Genomic DNA, 17,632 nt, shown 5'->3' with positions numbered 1-17,632 from the left:
TTATTATTATTAACCAGCTATTTGATTCTTCCTAAATTTGTGAAAATGTGTTTCATTTATGAGAAAGGGCTTTTTTTTGTGTAGTAGGGCCAAGTAAACTATGTGAGATTCCACTGTTTGCCTTCTCTTGTTAAAGGGCATCTGTCACCACAAAGGACTATGTCAAACAGACAGCAGTTATTCATCCACACTTGCAAGCAGAGTCCCATGATTGCATCTCCTTATGATCCATCACCAATCATCCAAAAAATACTTTTTATAATATGCAAGTTATCCTCTAGGTGCAAAAAAGAGATTTTTTGTGAAACTCACCTGTAAAATCTTTTTCTCGTCTTTTCCATTGGGGGACACAGACCATGGGTATAGCTTAGAGATATTAGTAGGAGGGACACTATGCAAATACAAAAGAGCTCCTCCTCCTCGGGCTATACCCCCCGACTCCACCAGGAGAAGCTCAGGCGTTGCACAAGCAGTAGGAGAAGGAGCAAGAAAAAATTATGGAAACCATCGGACCAAGCCATAAGGTCCAACCATAAACAGAAACTGAATTGAAGACCCCTCCTGCAACAGGCAGAATGGGTGGGAGCTGTGTCCCCCAATGGAAAAGACGAGAAAAAGATTTTACAGATGAGTTTCACAAAAAATCTCCTTTTCTCGTACTTTTTTCCATTGGGGGACACAGACCATGGGACGTCCTAAAGCAGTCCATGGGGTGGGAAAAAATATCAGCACCGCCAGGAGGAACGTCCAACGGTCAAACAGGAACCACAGCCTGCAAAACCCTGCGGCCAAAGACCGCATCAGCCGAAGCCAGTGAATGCAACTGATAAAACTTTGTAAAAGGTATGTAAGGACGACCAGGTGGCCGTTTTACACAGCTGAGACACAGAGGCACGATTGCGTCTTGCCCAGGAAGCCCCCACCGCCCTAGTGGAGTGAGCGGTAATCCTAGCCGGGGGAACTCTACCACAAGCGCGATAAGCCGCGGAAATAGCCGAGCGGATCCAGCGCGCCATGAACGGCGGACGGAAGCAGTAGCCGCGAGATACACCTTTAGGGCCCGTACGACATCCAGGGAATGCAGAGTGCGTTCCTTGGGGTTAGCCGGAGAAGGGCAAAAGGAAGGCAGGACAAGATCCTCATTAAGGTGGAAGGGAGAGACCACCTTGGGCAAAAAGGGGACCGGACGGAGCACAACCTTATCCTGGTGGAAAACCAGAAAAAGCTCCTGACAGGAAAGAGCGGCCAGCTCCAACACCAGTCTGATTTAAAAGCTTGTGATGGGATTTGAACTCACAGCTTCTGCATATTAGCCCAGAACTTTAATCACTACGCTATGTAGCTGTATTAGAAGTTATGGCCACAAGGAAGACCACTTTCCAGGTGAGAACCGTCAGAGAGACCTCCCTCAAAGGCTCGAAGGGGGCCGACTGCAGAGCGCGCAGGACCAAATTGAGATCCCAAGGAGACAAAGGGGGAACATACGGGAGAACCGAATGTGCCACCCCCTGAAGAAACGTCTTCACCGGATCCATAAGAGCAAGGGACCTCTGAAAAAAATACGGCCAGCGCCGAAACCTGACCTTTCAGGGAACCAAGCTACAGTCCCTTCTCAAGCCCGGACTGAAGAAAAGACAGTACCATCAGGATGGAAAAGCGAAGGGGAGGGAACCCCGAACTCTCACAAAAGGACAGGAAGGCCTTCCAGGTACGATAGTAAATCCGGGAGGAAGAAGACTTCCTCGCTCTGATCATGGTCCTAATCACTGAATCCGAGAACCCCCTCTTCTTCAGGATGGCGGTTTCAACAGCCACGCCGTTAAACGAAGAGACCGTAAATTCTGGTGGAAGAGCGGGCCCTGAGACAGTAGGTCCTGTCTGTCGGGAAGAGGCCATGGGGCGTCCGCCAGCATCCGAGCCACGTCCGAAAACCACGCGCGGCGAGGCCACTCTGGGGCCATGAGAACGGTCGGGATCCCTTCCGCCTCGATCTTGCGTAGAACCTTTGGTAGGAGAGGAAAACATAGAGGAGGCTGAAGTCCTGCCACGGAGACACCTGCGCGTCCATCCGTACGCCTTCGGACCTCGGGCGCAAGCCAGGAACACTGGGAGCTTGTTGTTGAACCTGGACGCCATTAAGTCCACATCCGGACGGCCCCATCTGTGGCAGATTTCTTCGAACACTTCTGGATGCAGAGACCACTCGCCTGGATCCACCTTGTTGCGGCTTAGAAAGTCCGCTGTCCAGTTGTCCACTCCTGGAATGTAAACTGCTGACAACACTGGAACGTGCGTCTCCGCCCACGTCAGAATTCTCGTCACCTCCTGCATCACCAACCGGCTGCGGGTCCCGCCCTGATGGTTGATGTAGGCCACGGCCGTGGCATTGTCCGATTGAATCCTCACTGGGAGGCCCGCAAGGAGAGGGGTCCAATGGGAGAGAGAGAGAGAGAGAGACATAGAGAGGAAAAATCGCCCTCAGTTCCAGAATGTTGATTGGAAGGCGAGACTCTGCCACAGACCAAATCTCTTGAACCGTGCGAGACTGGAGAACGCCACCCCAACCCAGGAGGCCGGCATTGGTGGTGACGACCGTCCAGGAGAAAGGATCTCCCCGACCTCAGGTTCAATGGGGATAGCCACCAACGGAGAGCTGCCCGAACCCGCTGAGACAAGCGGATGCGATCGTCTAGACCCCGAGAGGTTTTGTCCCAGAGGGAAAGGATCTCCTGTTGTAACAAGCGAGTGTGAAACTGGGCATATGGAACGGCTTCGAAAGAGGCCACCATAAGACCCAGGACCCGCATGCATTCCCGTATGGAGAGGAACTGGGATCGCAGTAGATTCGACACTGCCCCCTGGATCTGGGAGGACTTGGAGGGTGGCAGGAACACTCTGGCGGACAAGGTGTCCAAAACCATTCCTAGGAAGGGGAGCTTCTGGGATGGGAGCAGAGGACTTTGGAAAATTGATTATCCAGCCGAACTGTTCCAGAGTCTGAACAGTGAACCGGACGCTGTCCTCGGCCTGCGGAAGCGAGGGGGCTTTTATCAGGATATCGTCCAGATAGGGCAGCAAAGGAATGCCCCTGGTACGAAGAAGCGCCATGATCGGTGCCAGGATCTTGGTAAAGACCCGAGGGGCGGTTGCCAACCCGAAAGGAAGGGCAACAAATTGATAGTGACGAGCCCCAATGGCGAAGCGCAGGAATCGTTGGTGAGAATCTGCGATCGGAACATGCAGATAAGCGTCATGGATGTCCACGGACGCGAGGAACTCCCCTGGAAGAAAAGAAACAATAACGGAGCGGAGGGAGAAAAAACGTTCCGGTGGTCTGGACGCGAACTCTATCTTGTAACCAGACGTTACAATCTCTAGAGCCCATGCGTCCTGAACATGAGTCCAAACCTGCTGATAAGAAAGCAGGCGGCCCCCCACCACGAGGGGTGGGGGCGCCACTTCATGCAGAAGATTGCTTGGGAGCGGCAGGGCGGGTCGACTGTGTCCTCGGGCGCCAGGTAGGCTGGGGTTTGAAAGAGGGCTGCTTGCGGGAGTCCTGTGACCCTCCTGCAGAGGAAGCAGGCGACGACTTGTTCGCAGAGAAGCGGCGAAAGGACTGGTACCGAGAACCGGAAGTCCTCGAGCGAAAGGGGCGCTTAGCCCTAGCCTGGGGAAGGTGAGTGCTCTTGCCCCCAGTAGCGGCAGAGATGAACTCATCCCGTTGAGCCCCAAAAAGTCTTGAACCCTCAAAGGGGAGGTACGCAAGGGAACGCTTGGAGGAAGCGTCAGCATCCCATACCTTCAACCAGACCTCCCTGCGTTGAATGACCGAGAGGGCCGAAATGTGGGCAAAAAGGGGACCAATGTCCATGGAAGCCTCACAGAAGAATTTGGAGGCCTGAGACATCTGGAGAACCAAATCCAGCGTGTCCGCCGACGCACCTTGGTCCGCCAGGTCCTGGTGATGGCGCTGCAGCCACATTGAGAGAGCTCTGGCCACCCATGCAGAGGCAGGTCGCAGGGACGTGCCCGCCAGTGAGAATATGGATTTTGCCAGAGAATCTAGGCGCCTGTCCACAGCGTCCTGCAGAGAGGAGCCGTCCAGGACAGGGAGGGCCGTGTTTTTGGCCAACCTGGCTACCGGGGGGTCCACCCTAGGGGGAGAAGACCACTTCTCCGCGCTGTCCGCCGGGAAAGGATAGAGAGTATCCATGCGTTTTGTGGCGGAAAACTTCTGATTAGGAAGGTTCCATGCCCTGGCTATGACAGCGGAAAATTCCTCATGGACCGGAAAGACAGCAGCCTCCGTTTTTTTGGGAGGAAAAAGGGCGAACTCCCTCCTAGTGGAAGGAGAAGAATCCCCTTGGAGATTAAAGGTGTCGCGGACAGCCGCTACTAGATCAGCCACCATGGTGGAGAGCTTTGGCAGAAGGTCCCGCTCTGTGACCTCGTCCGAGCCGGACAATTCCCCTTCAGACCTGCGCTCCCTAAGGAGGGGGGAGAGGAGTCTGAGCAAGCTTCTAGCCGAGAGGGAGAAGCGGAGTCATCCGAGGAGGGATGCTGTCGCTCACGCTGCCTCTTAGTAGTCAGGCGTCCTCTGCAGGAACCACTGTGAGGGGACGGAGTGGTTGGCGCCGCAGGATTGGAAACGGACATACGTTCTATGAAAGACATGGCTGCCTTGGCGATCCGGGCCAAATCAGCGGCCGCGCTGGACATGGCAGATGCCCAAGCGGGGGCCGCCGGCTCCGCAGTGACCGGGGGGGACGAGGCTGAAGTTGGTTTCTTATTCGTGCAGTTTCTTATTCACTGAAGTTGGTTTCTTATTCGGCAGTTTCTTATACATTACTATGACAAATAAACCTTTTTTCCTCTTATTCCTCTGCAGTAAATCTGTTTTTTTCTACATAAATGTTAAATATTATTTGTGAACAATCAGATTAATAAAAAAAAAATCTACATTATTTTTTACTGAAAAAAACGATAGTGAAAAATGGATGAAAAAATATGCATTTTGAATAAGTAACTGAGGAATATAAGGGGTTAAACGCCGTTGGGCCACTAATCAAAGGGTTAAAATATAAAGAGTAAGGGCCCCTCCATAACACCCAACTGTATCCAGCCTGGCCCAAACTGTGGATTGGCAGGAAAACAGGTGCCAACCTTGCCAACTATATACATTTTCAGTATTTTGAATAAGTAACTGAGGAATTTAAGGGGTTAAACGCCGTTGGGCCACTAATCTAAGGGTGGAAATATAAAGAGTAAGGACCCCTCTATAATACCCAACTGTATCCAGCCTGGCCCAAACTGTGGATTGGAATTAAAACAGGTGCCAACCTTGCCAACTATATACATTTTCAGCATTTTGAATAAGTAACTGAGGAATTTAAGGGGTTAAACGCCGTTGGGCCACTAATCTAAGGGTGGAAATATAAAGAGTAAGGACCCCTCTATAATACCCAACTGTATCCAGCCTGGCCCAAACAGTGGATTGGCAGGAAAACAGGTGCCAACCTTGCTAATATACATTTTCTACATTTTGAATAAGTAATGGAGGAATTTAAGGGGTTAAACGCCGTTGGGCCACTAATCTAAGGGTGGAAATATAAAGAGTAAGGACCCCTCTATAATACCCAACTGTATCCAGCCTGGCCTAAACTGTGGATTGGCATTAAAATAGGTGCCAACCTTGCCAACTATATACATTTTCAGCATTTTGAATAAGTAACTGAGGAATTTAAGGGATTAAACGCTGTTGGGCCACTAATCTAAGGGTGAAAATATAAAGAGTAAGGACCCCTCCATAATACCCAACTTTACCCAGCATGGCCCAAACTGTGGATTGGCATTAAAACAGGTGCCAACCTTGCCAACTATATAAATTTTCAGCATTTTGAATAAGTAACTGAGGAATTTAAGGGGTTAAATGCTGTTGGGCCACTGATCTAAGGGTGGAAATATAAAGAGTAAGGATCCCTCCATAATATCCAACTGTACCCAGCCTGGCCCAAACTGTGGATTGGCAGCCGCGCTCATGCCATGAGTGGAATGGTGGGTGTTGGGGCTGTACAGCGCAGGCAGATTTCACACTCAATGAAAATTTCTCCTTGTGTAATACAAAGATGCCCTTCCACACCAAAAAAATATTAGCACTTGATTTTTGGCCACTACCTTTTTGGATATAATATAGGGGCCATTATTCTTCTAATTTGTTTCCTAACGTGAGTTACCAAATGGGCTTTAACCCCTTAAAATCACCAAAATGCTGAAAATGTATATAGTTGGCAAGGTTGGCACCTGTTTTCCTGCCAATCCACAGTTTGGGCCAGGCTGGGTACAGTTGGGTGTTATGGAGGGGTCCTTACTCTGTATATTTCCACCTTTTTTTTTTTTTTATTAAATATTTATTTTTATTTTGGAAACCACAAATTAGTACATAGTCCAATATTGATCAAGTCAGTATACATAACACAACAATTATAAACATCATATTACCTAACTTGTACTGATCAATATAAGTTTACACCCAATATAATAGTAATTATACTAATTCCCCCCCCCCCCCCCCATATTGGCTGCCGTCCAATCCCTTCCATCAGCTATAGAACAACATTAAATATAACTAAGTGGTCTTGCGTGGCACCCCCTAATTTCTTGCAATATCCTCATATACTCTAATTTGTTGAAGGTATAAACTCCACTCGCTTACCGAGGGCGGGGAGACAGAGCCCCAATACTTAATCAACATAGCTTTGGCCACCATCAATCCCCTCATCCAGATCTGTCTGACCCGGAGGGGGGTTTCCATTTCTGAGAGATAGTATCCCAGAATCACTGTCAAAATGCCCGGGTTGTAATTCGACGCGGACTCCTTTTGTAGGGAAGAGAACACTTGCTCCCTATATTTTTTAATTTTAATACAGCCCCAAAGTAAATGTATATAGTCCGCATTAACATATCCACATTTAGGGCAACAACAATCCCTAGCTTTATTTTGAGGGAATTTTCCTTGGATTTTTGGGGTATAATATAATCGATGCAAAATCTTAAATTGGATTAATCTATGGGCATTGGAAACCGACGCCTTCCTCACATTCTTATAGATGGAGGACCACTGTAGTGGAGAGCAATTCAACTCTTGCTCCCACTTACTTGGACTTTTAAAAGGAGTTACAGTTGCCAATGCCGTTCGGAGTTTAGCGTACAATGCAGAGATCTTCACCTTCTCATACTTCTGAACATCACAATAATCAAAGAATAGATTCTCTCGTGGAAAAATGAAGTCCCTATTCCTAGAGGCTACAAAAGTGCTTTTTAAACATGTATACATAAACACATCTAGTGGTGAACTATAAGTGAAACCAAATTCCCAAAATGATTTAAAATGGCCTGAATAAAAAAGGTGAGACACTTTATTGATACCCTTGCGTGACTAATAACCAAAATCTGTAATTTTGAAGAATTCCGCCAGCCCCCTGTTCTCCCACAGAGGAGTAAAAGCGAAGGGACTAGAAACTTTAAGGATATCCTTCAGCTTATTCCATACCCTCTGTAGTGAGCAAGGGATCGGCAAGGACTTCTCCAATCCCATATACCCAGTCTCCAAACATGCAAAAATATTCTCTATTGGTTTATCCATCACTTTAGTCAAGTAGCGTAGGAGTAAACTCTCTTTCAAAAAACAACAACGCTGTATCTGTGCGCATAAATAATAGCCTTGAAAAAAGGGAAGTGACAACCCACCATCTTCCTCCGACATCCATAAGTATCTCTGCTTTATACGCACCCTCTTCCTTCCCCAAATTAGATCGTTTATCAGAGTCTCCAATCTATGAAAAAATATATCGTCAATCCAGATTGGGGAGGCACATATCGGGAACAAGACGATAGGCAAGATAATCATCTTAATCAATGCTATTCGATCTGTCTGAGCCAACATCAATTTCTGCCAAGCGCTTATCTTGATCTTAACTTTATTCAATACCGGGGCCAGATTCAGCTCGTAAAACCTATTTATGGGTACCCCAATCTTAACTCCCAAATATTCCAAAGTATCCTTGGGGGCCAGAACACTGACCCCCCTCCCTTCATCTACAGCAGGGGTCCTCAAACTTTTTAAACCGGGGGCCACTTCACTGTCCCTCAAACCATTGGAGGGCCGGACTATATTTTTTAAAGGGGTATTCCCATCTTGGACAATAGGGGAATATCGTTAGGTGCAGGTCCCACCGCTGGGACCCGCACCTATATAGATAACGGAGCCCCGAAAGTGAATGGGAGTGTACTGCGCATGCACTGCCCATGCTCCCATTAATTTCTATGAGGCTGGCGGAAATAACCTATTTTCGGCAGCCCCATAGAAATGAATGGACGGCGGCTGCTTATGCGCAGTGTGCCCTCCTTCGCTTTCGGGGCTCCGTTCTCTATATTAGTGCGGGTCTCAGCGGTGGGACCCACACCTATAGGACAATGGGGGCATATCCTACCTAGCGATATGCCCCCATTGTCCAAGATGGGACCAACTCAGTCCCTGATGGGGTTCTGTTATATCTCCCTATATAACGGGCCAAATTGATATGTCCTAAATCCGAACACTGAAAAGGAAACGCAATCAGTAATCTATTTTACACTTAAGTTGACGTTCTGGTTTGGAATGGCTATATAAGCAGGAAGATCCTTTCCATGGGACAACCATGACACTAAAATAGGATCTTCCTGCTTATATAGCCATTCCAAACCAGAACCCCCACTTACAGGTCTCTGCCCCCTGACGTGGACACTTACCTCTTGCAGGCTTTTCTATGCAGACCAGATCAGTGCCTGACGGGGTTCTCCCTATATAACGGACGGGGTTCTCCCTATATAACGGGCCTGAAAGGAAATGCGTATATAAGTAGGATGCTATTTTATTATCATGGTTGCCCCATGGAAAGAAAACTGGCAGTTGGCTGGATTGGCATGCTCTCAATTGTTTCCCAAAGAGACTTGGATAATGAAATGTCAGGCTGCAAGTCTGCATTTCAATAGGTCAGATTCTGACCTATTGAAATGCAGACTGGCACCCTGATATTTCATTATCCAAGTGTCACTCTGACTGACCTGTTGACAGTCTCTTTGAGTATGAAATGAGAGCATGCCAACCCAGCTAACTGCCCGTTTTCCCACTGTCACAGTGGCCACCATTTTCATTTGCCCCACAGACAAGTGGCCGCCATTTTAATGTCCCCCGCATCGGCCCCGCCACCCCCCCATTGTAAAAAATGCCCACCACACACTGTCTCCCCATTGTTGAAATTAAAATGCCACACTGACGCTCCCACAGTTGTTCCGGCTGTTCTTCTCTCTGCTCCGGGCGGTGATGTGAGAAGCTGGCGGGCGGCGGCTGCGCTAACTCACTCACTGAGAGGAGGCGCGTGACGTCAGTGAGCAGTCACGTACCGCCGGAGCAGAGCTGACATCGGAGGGAGGGAGCAGATACGCGTAGGCCTAATGTTAACTGTTAAAGACCCGGGGGGCCGGATCAGAGTCCTCGGCGGGCCGCATGTGGCCCGCGGGCCGTAGTTTGAGGACCCCTGATCTACAGCCTTCCGGTTCAGCGGGAGGAGTGATGACTTTGTCCAGTTAATCATATAACCTGATATTTTACCATATTTCTCTATTACCTCTATCACGTAAGGAAGAATTTTCCATCCCTGATCCAGGAACAGAATCACGTCATCGGCATATAGACTTATTTTATCACTCACTCCCGCCACCCCGAAGCCGTCTATACGATTATCTGAGCGGATCCTGCAGGCCAATGGTTCAATAAAGAGGGCGAAGAGAAGGGGAGACAGAGGGCAACCCTGTCTTATCCCTCTCTTCATCATAACAGGAGGAGAACTCATACCATTAATATTAATAGTTGCAACCGGCTGTTCATATAGCATTTGGGTCATTTCCAAAAATAAATTCCCCAGGCCAAACTGAGACATAGTTACCCACAAAAAAGGCCACTCCATCCTGTCAAACGCCTTTGCGGCATCTAATGACAGGATGGAGTGGTCTATACCACCCCCAACAGAAAGGTTCAGATACACCCTATATAGACTCATCTGTATTTGACGACCCGGGATAAAACCCGTCTGGTTGGGGTGTACCAGGGAAGCTATAACCCTCTTCAGACGATTAGCCAAAATTTTAGCAAGAATCTTATAATCCGTATTAAGGAGCGATATAGGTCTATATGACCCCATATCGCATGGATCCTTCTCCTTTTTTAACACCAGGATAATCACTGCCTCTCTAAATGATGGAGGTAAAGAGCCGAGCCTACAGGATTCATTCAAAACTAGAAGCAGGATCGGAAGGAGTGATTTAGCGTGATACCTGTACAGTTCAAACGGCAATCCATCTGGACCAGGGGATGAATTATACTTAAGGAATGGAAGTATCACCTGCAATTCCTCAAAAAGGATAGGGGAATCCAACATCTCTCTATCTTGTGCAGATAAACAAGGAAGCTCCAGTTGTTGAAGGTATTGGTCCATATCACTGCGACTGAACATAGAGTCAGACTTATAGAGAGTAGAATAAAATTTCACAAATTCATCCCTGATCTCCTCTACGGACCTCACGCTATTTCCTAGTGCATTCCTGATTTCCCTTATACTGGTAACCTCTCTCTGGTTAGCCACCAATCGTGCCAGGAACCTACCTGTTTTACCAGATTCACAAAAGCGCTTTTGGCCATGGAATAAGAGCTTATGTTGTGCTTTTCTATATAACAGTGTCTTAAGCTGTGAATTAGCCTCCTTTAACTGATCAATATATTGGTCCTTATGGCAGGCAATTAAGGCAGCGCGTAGACTCCTTACTGAATCCGTCAGTTCTTGTTCCCTTCGCCGCTGTTCAACTCTGAACCTATTGATTTTAGTAAAATATAATCCTCTTATATGGGCCTTCAAAGCGTCCCACACATAATGAATATGTGCTGAGCCTAAATTGAAGCCCCAAAATTCCTGTATATCCTGGTCTATTTGACATCTTTGTATATTTCCACCCTTAGATTAGTGGCCCAACAGCGTTTAACCCCTTAAAATCACCAGTTACTTATTCAAAATGCAGAAAATGTATATAGTTGGCAAGGTTGGCACCTGTTTTCCTGCCAATCCACTGTTTGGGCCAGGCTGGGTACAGTTGGGTGTTATGGAGGGGTCCTTACTCTTTATATTCCCTCCCTTAGATTAGTGGCCCAACGGCGTTTAACCCCTTAAATTCCTAAGTTACTTATTCAAAATGCTGAAAATGTATATAGTTGGCAAGGTTGGCACCTGTTTTCCTGCCAATCCACAGTTTGGGCCAGGCTGGATACAGTTGGGTATTATGGAGGGGCCCTTACTCTTTATATTTCCACCCTTAGATTAGTGGCCCAACGGCGTTTAACTCCTTAAATTCCTCAGTTACTTATTCAAAATGCTGAAAATGTATATAGTTGGCAAGGTTGGCACCTGTTTTAATGCCAATCCACAGTTTGGGCCAGGCTGGATACAGTTGGGTATTATAGAGGGGTCCTTACTCTTTATATTTCCACCCTTAGATTAGTGGCCCAACAGCGTTTAACCCCTTAAATTCCTCAGTTACTTATTCAAAATGCTGAAAATGTATATAGTTGGCAAGGTTGGCACCTGTTTTCTTGCCAATCCACAGTTTGGGCCAGGCTGGGTACAGTTGGGTATTATGGAGGGGTCCTTACTCTTTATATTTCCACCCTTAGATTAGTGGCCCAACAGCGTTTAATCCCTTAAATTCCTCAGTTACTTATTCAAAATGCTGAAAATGTATATAGTTGGCAAGGTTGGCACCTATTTTAATGCCAATCCACAGTTTGGGCCAGGCTGGATACAGTTGGGTATTATGGAGGGGTCCTTACTCTTTAAATTTCCACCCTTAGATCAGTGGCCCAACGGCATTTAACCCCTTAAATTCCTCAGTTACTTATTCAAAATGCTGAAAATATATATAGTTGGCAAGGTTGGCACCTGTTTTCTTGCCAATCCACAGTTTGGGCCAGGCTGGGTACAGTTGGGTGTTATGGAGGGGTCCTTACTCTTTATATTTCCACCCTTAGATCAGTGGCCCAACAGCGTTTAACCCCTTAAATTCCTCAGTTACTTATTCAAAATGCATATTTTTTCATCCATTTTTCACTATCGTTTTTTTTTCAGTAAAAACACAAATAATCTAGATTTTTTTTTATGAATCTGATTGTTCACAAATAATATTTAACATTTATGTAGAAAAAAACTGATTTACTGCAGAGGAATAAGAGAAAAAAAGGTTTATTTGTCATATTAATGTATAAGAAACTGCCGAATAAGAAACCAACTTCAATGAATAAGAAACTGGACGAATAAGAAACCAACTTCAGCCTCGTCCGGGGGGGGGGGGGGGGGGGGGCTGGACTGGGCAAGAGAAGGGGGAGAAAGGTGATTCTGTCCAGAGGCAGGGCAGGAGGCACAGGCACCAGTGACCGAAAGTCGGAGCAGACACTCCAACAGGACCCCATTGGGGTCTGAGAAGAGGTCTTACTGGACTTAGTCTTAGGCATGATGGTCTCTTCACAAAAGTGACTGGAATCAGTACAGAGAGAAAAAATCCTACCGCTCAGGCAATAGCATCAATCCAGAGAGGAGCAGGGGAGCAGCCGTTCAGTGTGAGAGCTTCTCAGCAGCAGCAGGAAGGAGCTGGAGTTCCAATTAGGCTCCGCCCCTGGCCGCGATTAGGCTCCCCCCCCCCCCCCCCCCGATCGCATCATAGGAGCGGGAAAAGAGCTCTCTGTGTAAAGAAGGGAAATAAAATGGCCCCCGGCGCCGCTCAGCGTGGAAAAAACTAAAGTAAGGCGTCCCCAGCAAGGGGGATGGCAAGCCCAGAGACCGGAGACCGGAGGGGGAAGTGCTCAGAGACATGATATGCCGCCAGAGAAGGAGCAGGGACATCCAGAGACGCCTGCCCAGTTAAGTGCCTCCATGACCCTTGCGCCCCAGACAGAACAACCATGCCACCTAGATCCCCATTCACCCAGGAGGCCCATAGGTCTCAGAGCAGGGAGGGGGGGGGGGGGACACACACAGAGGTGCAGCTTCATACTTATCTGCTCCTGCAGATCTTCTCCCTCGACCCTAGGACCAGCAGGGATGCACCTCTTCAGACATCTGACTCCTCCTCAGGAGTGCAGTGCTCTGGTGGAGGGTGGCAGCAGGTGACCCAGGAGCTGGTGGGATGCCGGAGCTGACAGGTCGAGCCCGGATCCACTTGCCTTCTTGGGGTGGATAATGGAGGCAGCCTGGCAACGTCCAACAAACGGCGGCGGGAACTCCATGGGGGACCAGGAAGGCGCAATGCCGACCTGCGTCCCCAGCTGGAAGAAAAATAACAAAAGGGAGACGAATGAAAGTGTCAACCTCCTTCACCAGACACTAAGCAAAGACTGAGCTTCTCCTGGTGGAGTCGGGGGGTATAGCCCGAGGAGGAGGAGCTCTTTTGTATTTGCATAGTATCCCTCCTACTAATATCTCTAAGCTATACCCATGGTCTGTGTCCCCCAATGGAAAAAAGTATGAGAAAAGGGCAGTGCTGTTGCACCCAGAAGCTCCCCTCTGCTGTAATGGAGAGGACAGGCAGTCCCTGAAGTCTTGTGGGATCGTGTTCTGTACATGCGCAGTAAAGGGGTGGAGACCATCGGGCAGATGAGCAATCTCCATCTCTTTACTGCGCATGTACAGAATGCGATCCCTGCGAGACTTCAGGTACTGCCTGTCCTGTTCATTACAGTGGTGGGGGCATGGCATAGAAGACAAAGAGGGGAGCCTCTGGGTGCAACGGCACCACCCTCTTTGCACTTAGGGGTTAATTTGCATATTATAAAAGGATTTTTTTTACCCTGAAGATTGACAGAACATATGGAGATGCCAGAGACCTCATGGGGCTCTGCGTGCAAGTGCGAATGGACAAGCTGTCCACAGTTTGCCATAATGCTATCTGGTGACAGAAGCTCTAAATGTTAGTGAATTTAAAGGGGTATTTTTATTTTACTTTTGGGAAAGGGTGGTGATTTGAATTTTTAAAAACTTTTTTTTTGCATCTATAGGAACCTATGTGCGGCAGCCTTGGATCATTCAGAAGGACCGAGGCTGCCGCACACAACATCTGGCTCTCCTGATCCTCGCTAAGGGGAGCTAGTGCACGGCCGGGAGCGTGCGCTCCTGGTTTTTGAGCTCTGAGTTGCGGTGGTTACATTTGACCACAGTTCTGAGGCGTTAAATGGTTTCGGTCACCTGAAAAATGGGTATTAAGCTGACTGACAAGCGATGTGCTAATGTCAGCTGAACATAACTATATTAGTGCCATCTTATTGAGAAAAACTAACTTGTATAATATGCTAATGAGCCTCTAGGAGCAGGGGGGCGTTGCCCCTGTTCCTAGAGGCTCCGTTCTCCCACCTCTGGCCACGCCCTGCTACACTAGATTGACAGGGCCAGGCATCGTTGGTCTCCTACTTCCGGCCCTGTCTGCAGTGTAAATCTTGCGCCGTTCAGTATTTGGCGCAGGTGCAGTGAGGAAGCCGGCAGCTGGCGAGCGCCCTTCACTCACTGCGCCTGTGCCGAATACTGAACGGCGCGAGATTTACACTGCAGACAGGGCCGGAGGTAGGAGACCAACGATGCCTGGCCCTGTCAATCTAGTGTAGCAGGGCATGGCCAGAGGTGGGAGAACGGAGCTTCTAATGAGCAGGGGCAACGCTCATTAGCATATTATAACAGTTAGTTTTTCTCAATAACGGCGGCAGGCAGTGAGATGGCACTAATATAGTTATGTTCAGCTGACATTAGCACATCGCTAATGTCAGCCAGCTTAATACCCATTTTTCAGGTGACAGAAACCCTTTACATGTATGCAGTCGACGTTCTCTTTGATCGCATTCATTAACCCCAGGTGTTTGCTGTTTAAAAAAAGAAGGCACCCAGCGGCTGTGGCAGCCGCCACTGTATATTTACTCTAGGTGGTCGGGATGGGGTTAAACATTTCCCATTAAAATCAATAGTCTTCATTTTCTATAAACCTTCTTTCTCTTACAGATTTATATGTCGACATTAAAGGGATTGGCCCATCTCATACATTGGGAGTATATCGCTAGGATATGCCCAATGTCAGATAGGTGCAGGTTCCATCTCTGGAACCCGCACCTATACTTGGAACAGAGCTCACAAAGTGTCGGAGGGCGCAGCGCGCATGCGCGGCCGTCCTGCATTAATTTCTATGGGAGTACCGAAAATAGGCGAGTGGAGTGATTGGCTATTTTCAGAAGTCCTATTGAAATTAATGGGAAGTGCACGGGCAGCCACTACTCCATTCACTTATACGGGGGTTTATGGAAAACGCCGAGCCAGCTCCCGCCTATTTTCGGCACTCCCATGCGCCCAATGGCATTTTGCGGGCTCCATTCTAAGTATAGAACCTCTAGGACCTGCTTCTATCAGACATTGAAAAGAAATTAATATCGCTAGGATATGCCCTCAATGTCCAAGATGAGACTACCCCTTTAATGCTTAGTTTTAGATTTGCCTTTGTTACTTATGTGAAAGTTTCTTGTTTGCCCTGAGCATCTTCATATTGCGCTTATATTGAGATTGGTGCCAGTTATTTGTATACTATATGTGTATAAATAATTTTTTTTAACACAATTGCTTTTAAAAGTAATTTTCACAAATCTTTCATAGGCATTGGGAAGAAAGAAGAAATAATAATTGCTTCACTTCCTTCGAGCGATAATTTTGTTGTTTCCAGAGCACAAAATATAAAAATCATCCACCTCACATTAAGACAGAAAGGGACGTTTGATGGCATAGTAGTTGTGGAATCTGGCCATCTGGCTCTTCAAGATTGTGATCTCCAGTGTGATGGGACTGGCGTTTGTGTTCTTACCGGAGCAGCTTTAACAATGAAAGATTGTGAAATAAGTGGCTCACAGGTAAACTATGAAGACTTAAAGGAATGTACCTGCCATGGACAGTCATGACATATTGTCTTAAAGGGGACCTGTCACCTCTCCTGACATGTCTGTTTTAGTAGCTACTTGCATTCCCCATGTAATAACAATTCTGGAGCATCTATTCTTATGAGACTATATATTCCTTTATTATTTTTACTAGAAGTTATAAATCAATTGCCAGCAGTTTGCAGTAAAGGTACAGATGGTTGTTACTAGTTGGGGGTGTGTCCCTGTACAGTCTGACACCAGCAGCACTGATTGGACAGAGTCAGACACACCCACTACTGGTAACACCCAGCAGTACCTTTACTGCAGACTGCTCACAATTTATTTGTAAATTTCTAGCAGGAATATACAGGAATGGCAGAACACAGAGTCATAAGAATAGAGGCTCCAGAATTGTTATTACATGGGGAATGCAAGCAGTTACAAAAACAGACAGTGATAATATATTAAATAGGTCATGTTAAGGAAGGAGCCACAGCTACTTTTTATGATGATACTAGTTGACCGATGTGCTAGATATTGTGATTGTGGCTCCCTACTAGTCCCTAGAGAGCTCAAGATTGGTAGTGATGTTGTGTGGGAAAACCTTTGAAAGACCACTGCCATGTACCAATTGCAGCTCCTTCAGTCATAGGGTATAAAAGTGATGTGGTGCATAAACCTTTTTAACCACCTGCCATCTGGGCCATTTGCCCCCTTCCTGACCAGGCCAAATTTTGCAAAACTGACATATCTCACTTTATGTGGTAATAACTTTGGAATGCCTTTATTTATCCAAGTCATTCAGAGATTGTTTTCTCGTGACACATTGTACTTCATGATAGTCATAAATTTGAGTCAAAATATTTCACCTTTATTTATGAAAAAACCCAAATTTACCCAAAAATTTGAAAAATTCGCAATTTTCGAAATTTCAATTTCTCTGCTTTTAAAACAGAAAGTGATACCTCATAAAATATTTATTATTTAACATTCCCCATATGTCTACTTTATGTTGGCATCATTTTGGAAATGTCATTTTATTTTTTTAGGACGTTAGAAGGCTTAGAAGTTTAGAAGCAATTCTTCAAATTTTTAAGAAAATTGCCAAAACCCACTTTTTAAGGACCAGTTCAGGTCTGAAGTCACTTTTTTCTTTAACACATCGATGGTTAACAGCCAAACAAAACTCAATATTTATTTCCCAGATTCTGCGGTTTACAGAAACACCCCACATGTGGTCATAAACTGCTGTATGGGCACACGGCAGGGCGCAGAAGAAAAGGAACTCCACATGGTTTTTAGATGCCATGTCCCATTTGAAGCCCCCTGATGCACCCTTACAGTAGAAACTCCCAAGAAGTGACCCCATTTTGGAAACTAGGGGATAAGGTGCCAGTTTTATTAGTACTATTTTTGGGTACATATGATTTTTTTGATCATTCATTATAACACTTTATGGGGCAAGGTGACCAAAAAAATTGGTTGTTTTAGCACAGTTTCTATTTATTTATTTTTACAGCGTTCACCTGAGGGGTTCAGTCAAGTGACATTTTTATAGAGCAGATTGTTACGGACGTGGCGATACCTAATATGTATACTTTTTCTCATTTA

At 46.8% G+C, this 17,632-nt stretch overlaps 1 protein-coding gene across 1 annotated transcript in view; it reads left to right on the top strand.

Moving 5' to 3' along the window:
• Positions 1-17,632, top strand: part of SHCBP1L (SHC binding and spindle associated 1 like) — a 130,849-nt gene that overhangs the window by 102,173 nt on the left and 11,044 nt on the right. The window contains exon 8 of the mRNA XM_040408804.1: positions 15,762-16,012. Coding sequence (XP_040264738.1) covers positions 15,762-16,012 — 251 coding nt within the window. The remainder of the gene's footprint in view (positions 1-15,761; positions 16,013-17,632) is intronic.

The sequence above is a fragment of the Bufo bufo genome, chromosome 9 (genome assembly GCF_905171765.1).
Source record: "Bufo bufo chromosome 9, aBufBuf1.1, whole genome shotgun sequence".
NCBI classification, from domain to species: Eukaryota; Metazoa; Chordata; class Amphibia; order Anura; family Bufonidae; genus Bufo; species Bufo bufo.
Note: the sequence above shows the minus strand (reverse complement) of the source record. Positions and strands in the feature narration are given on the sequence as shown.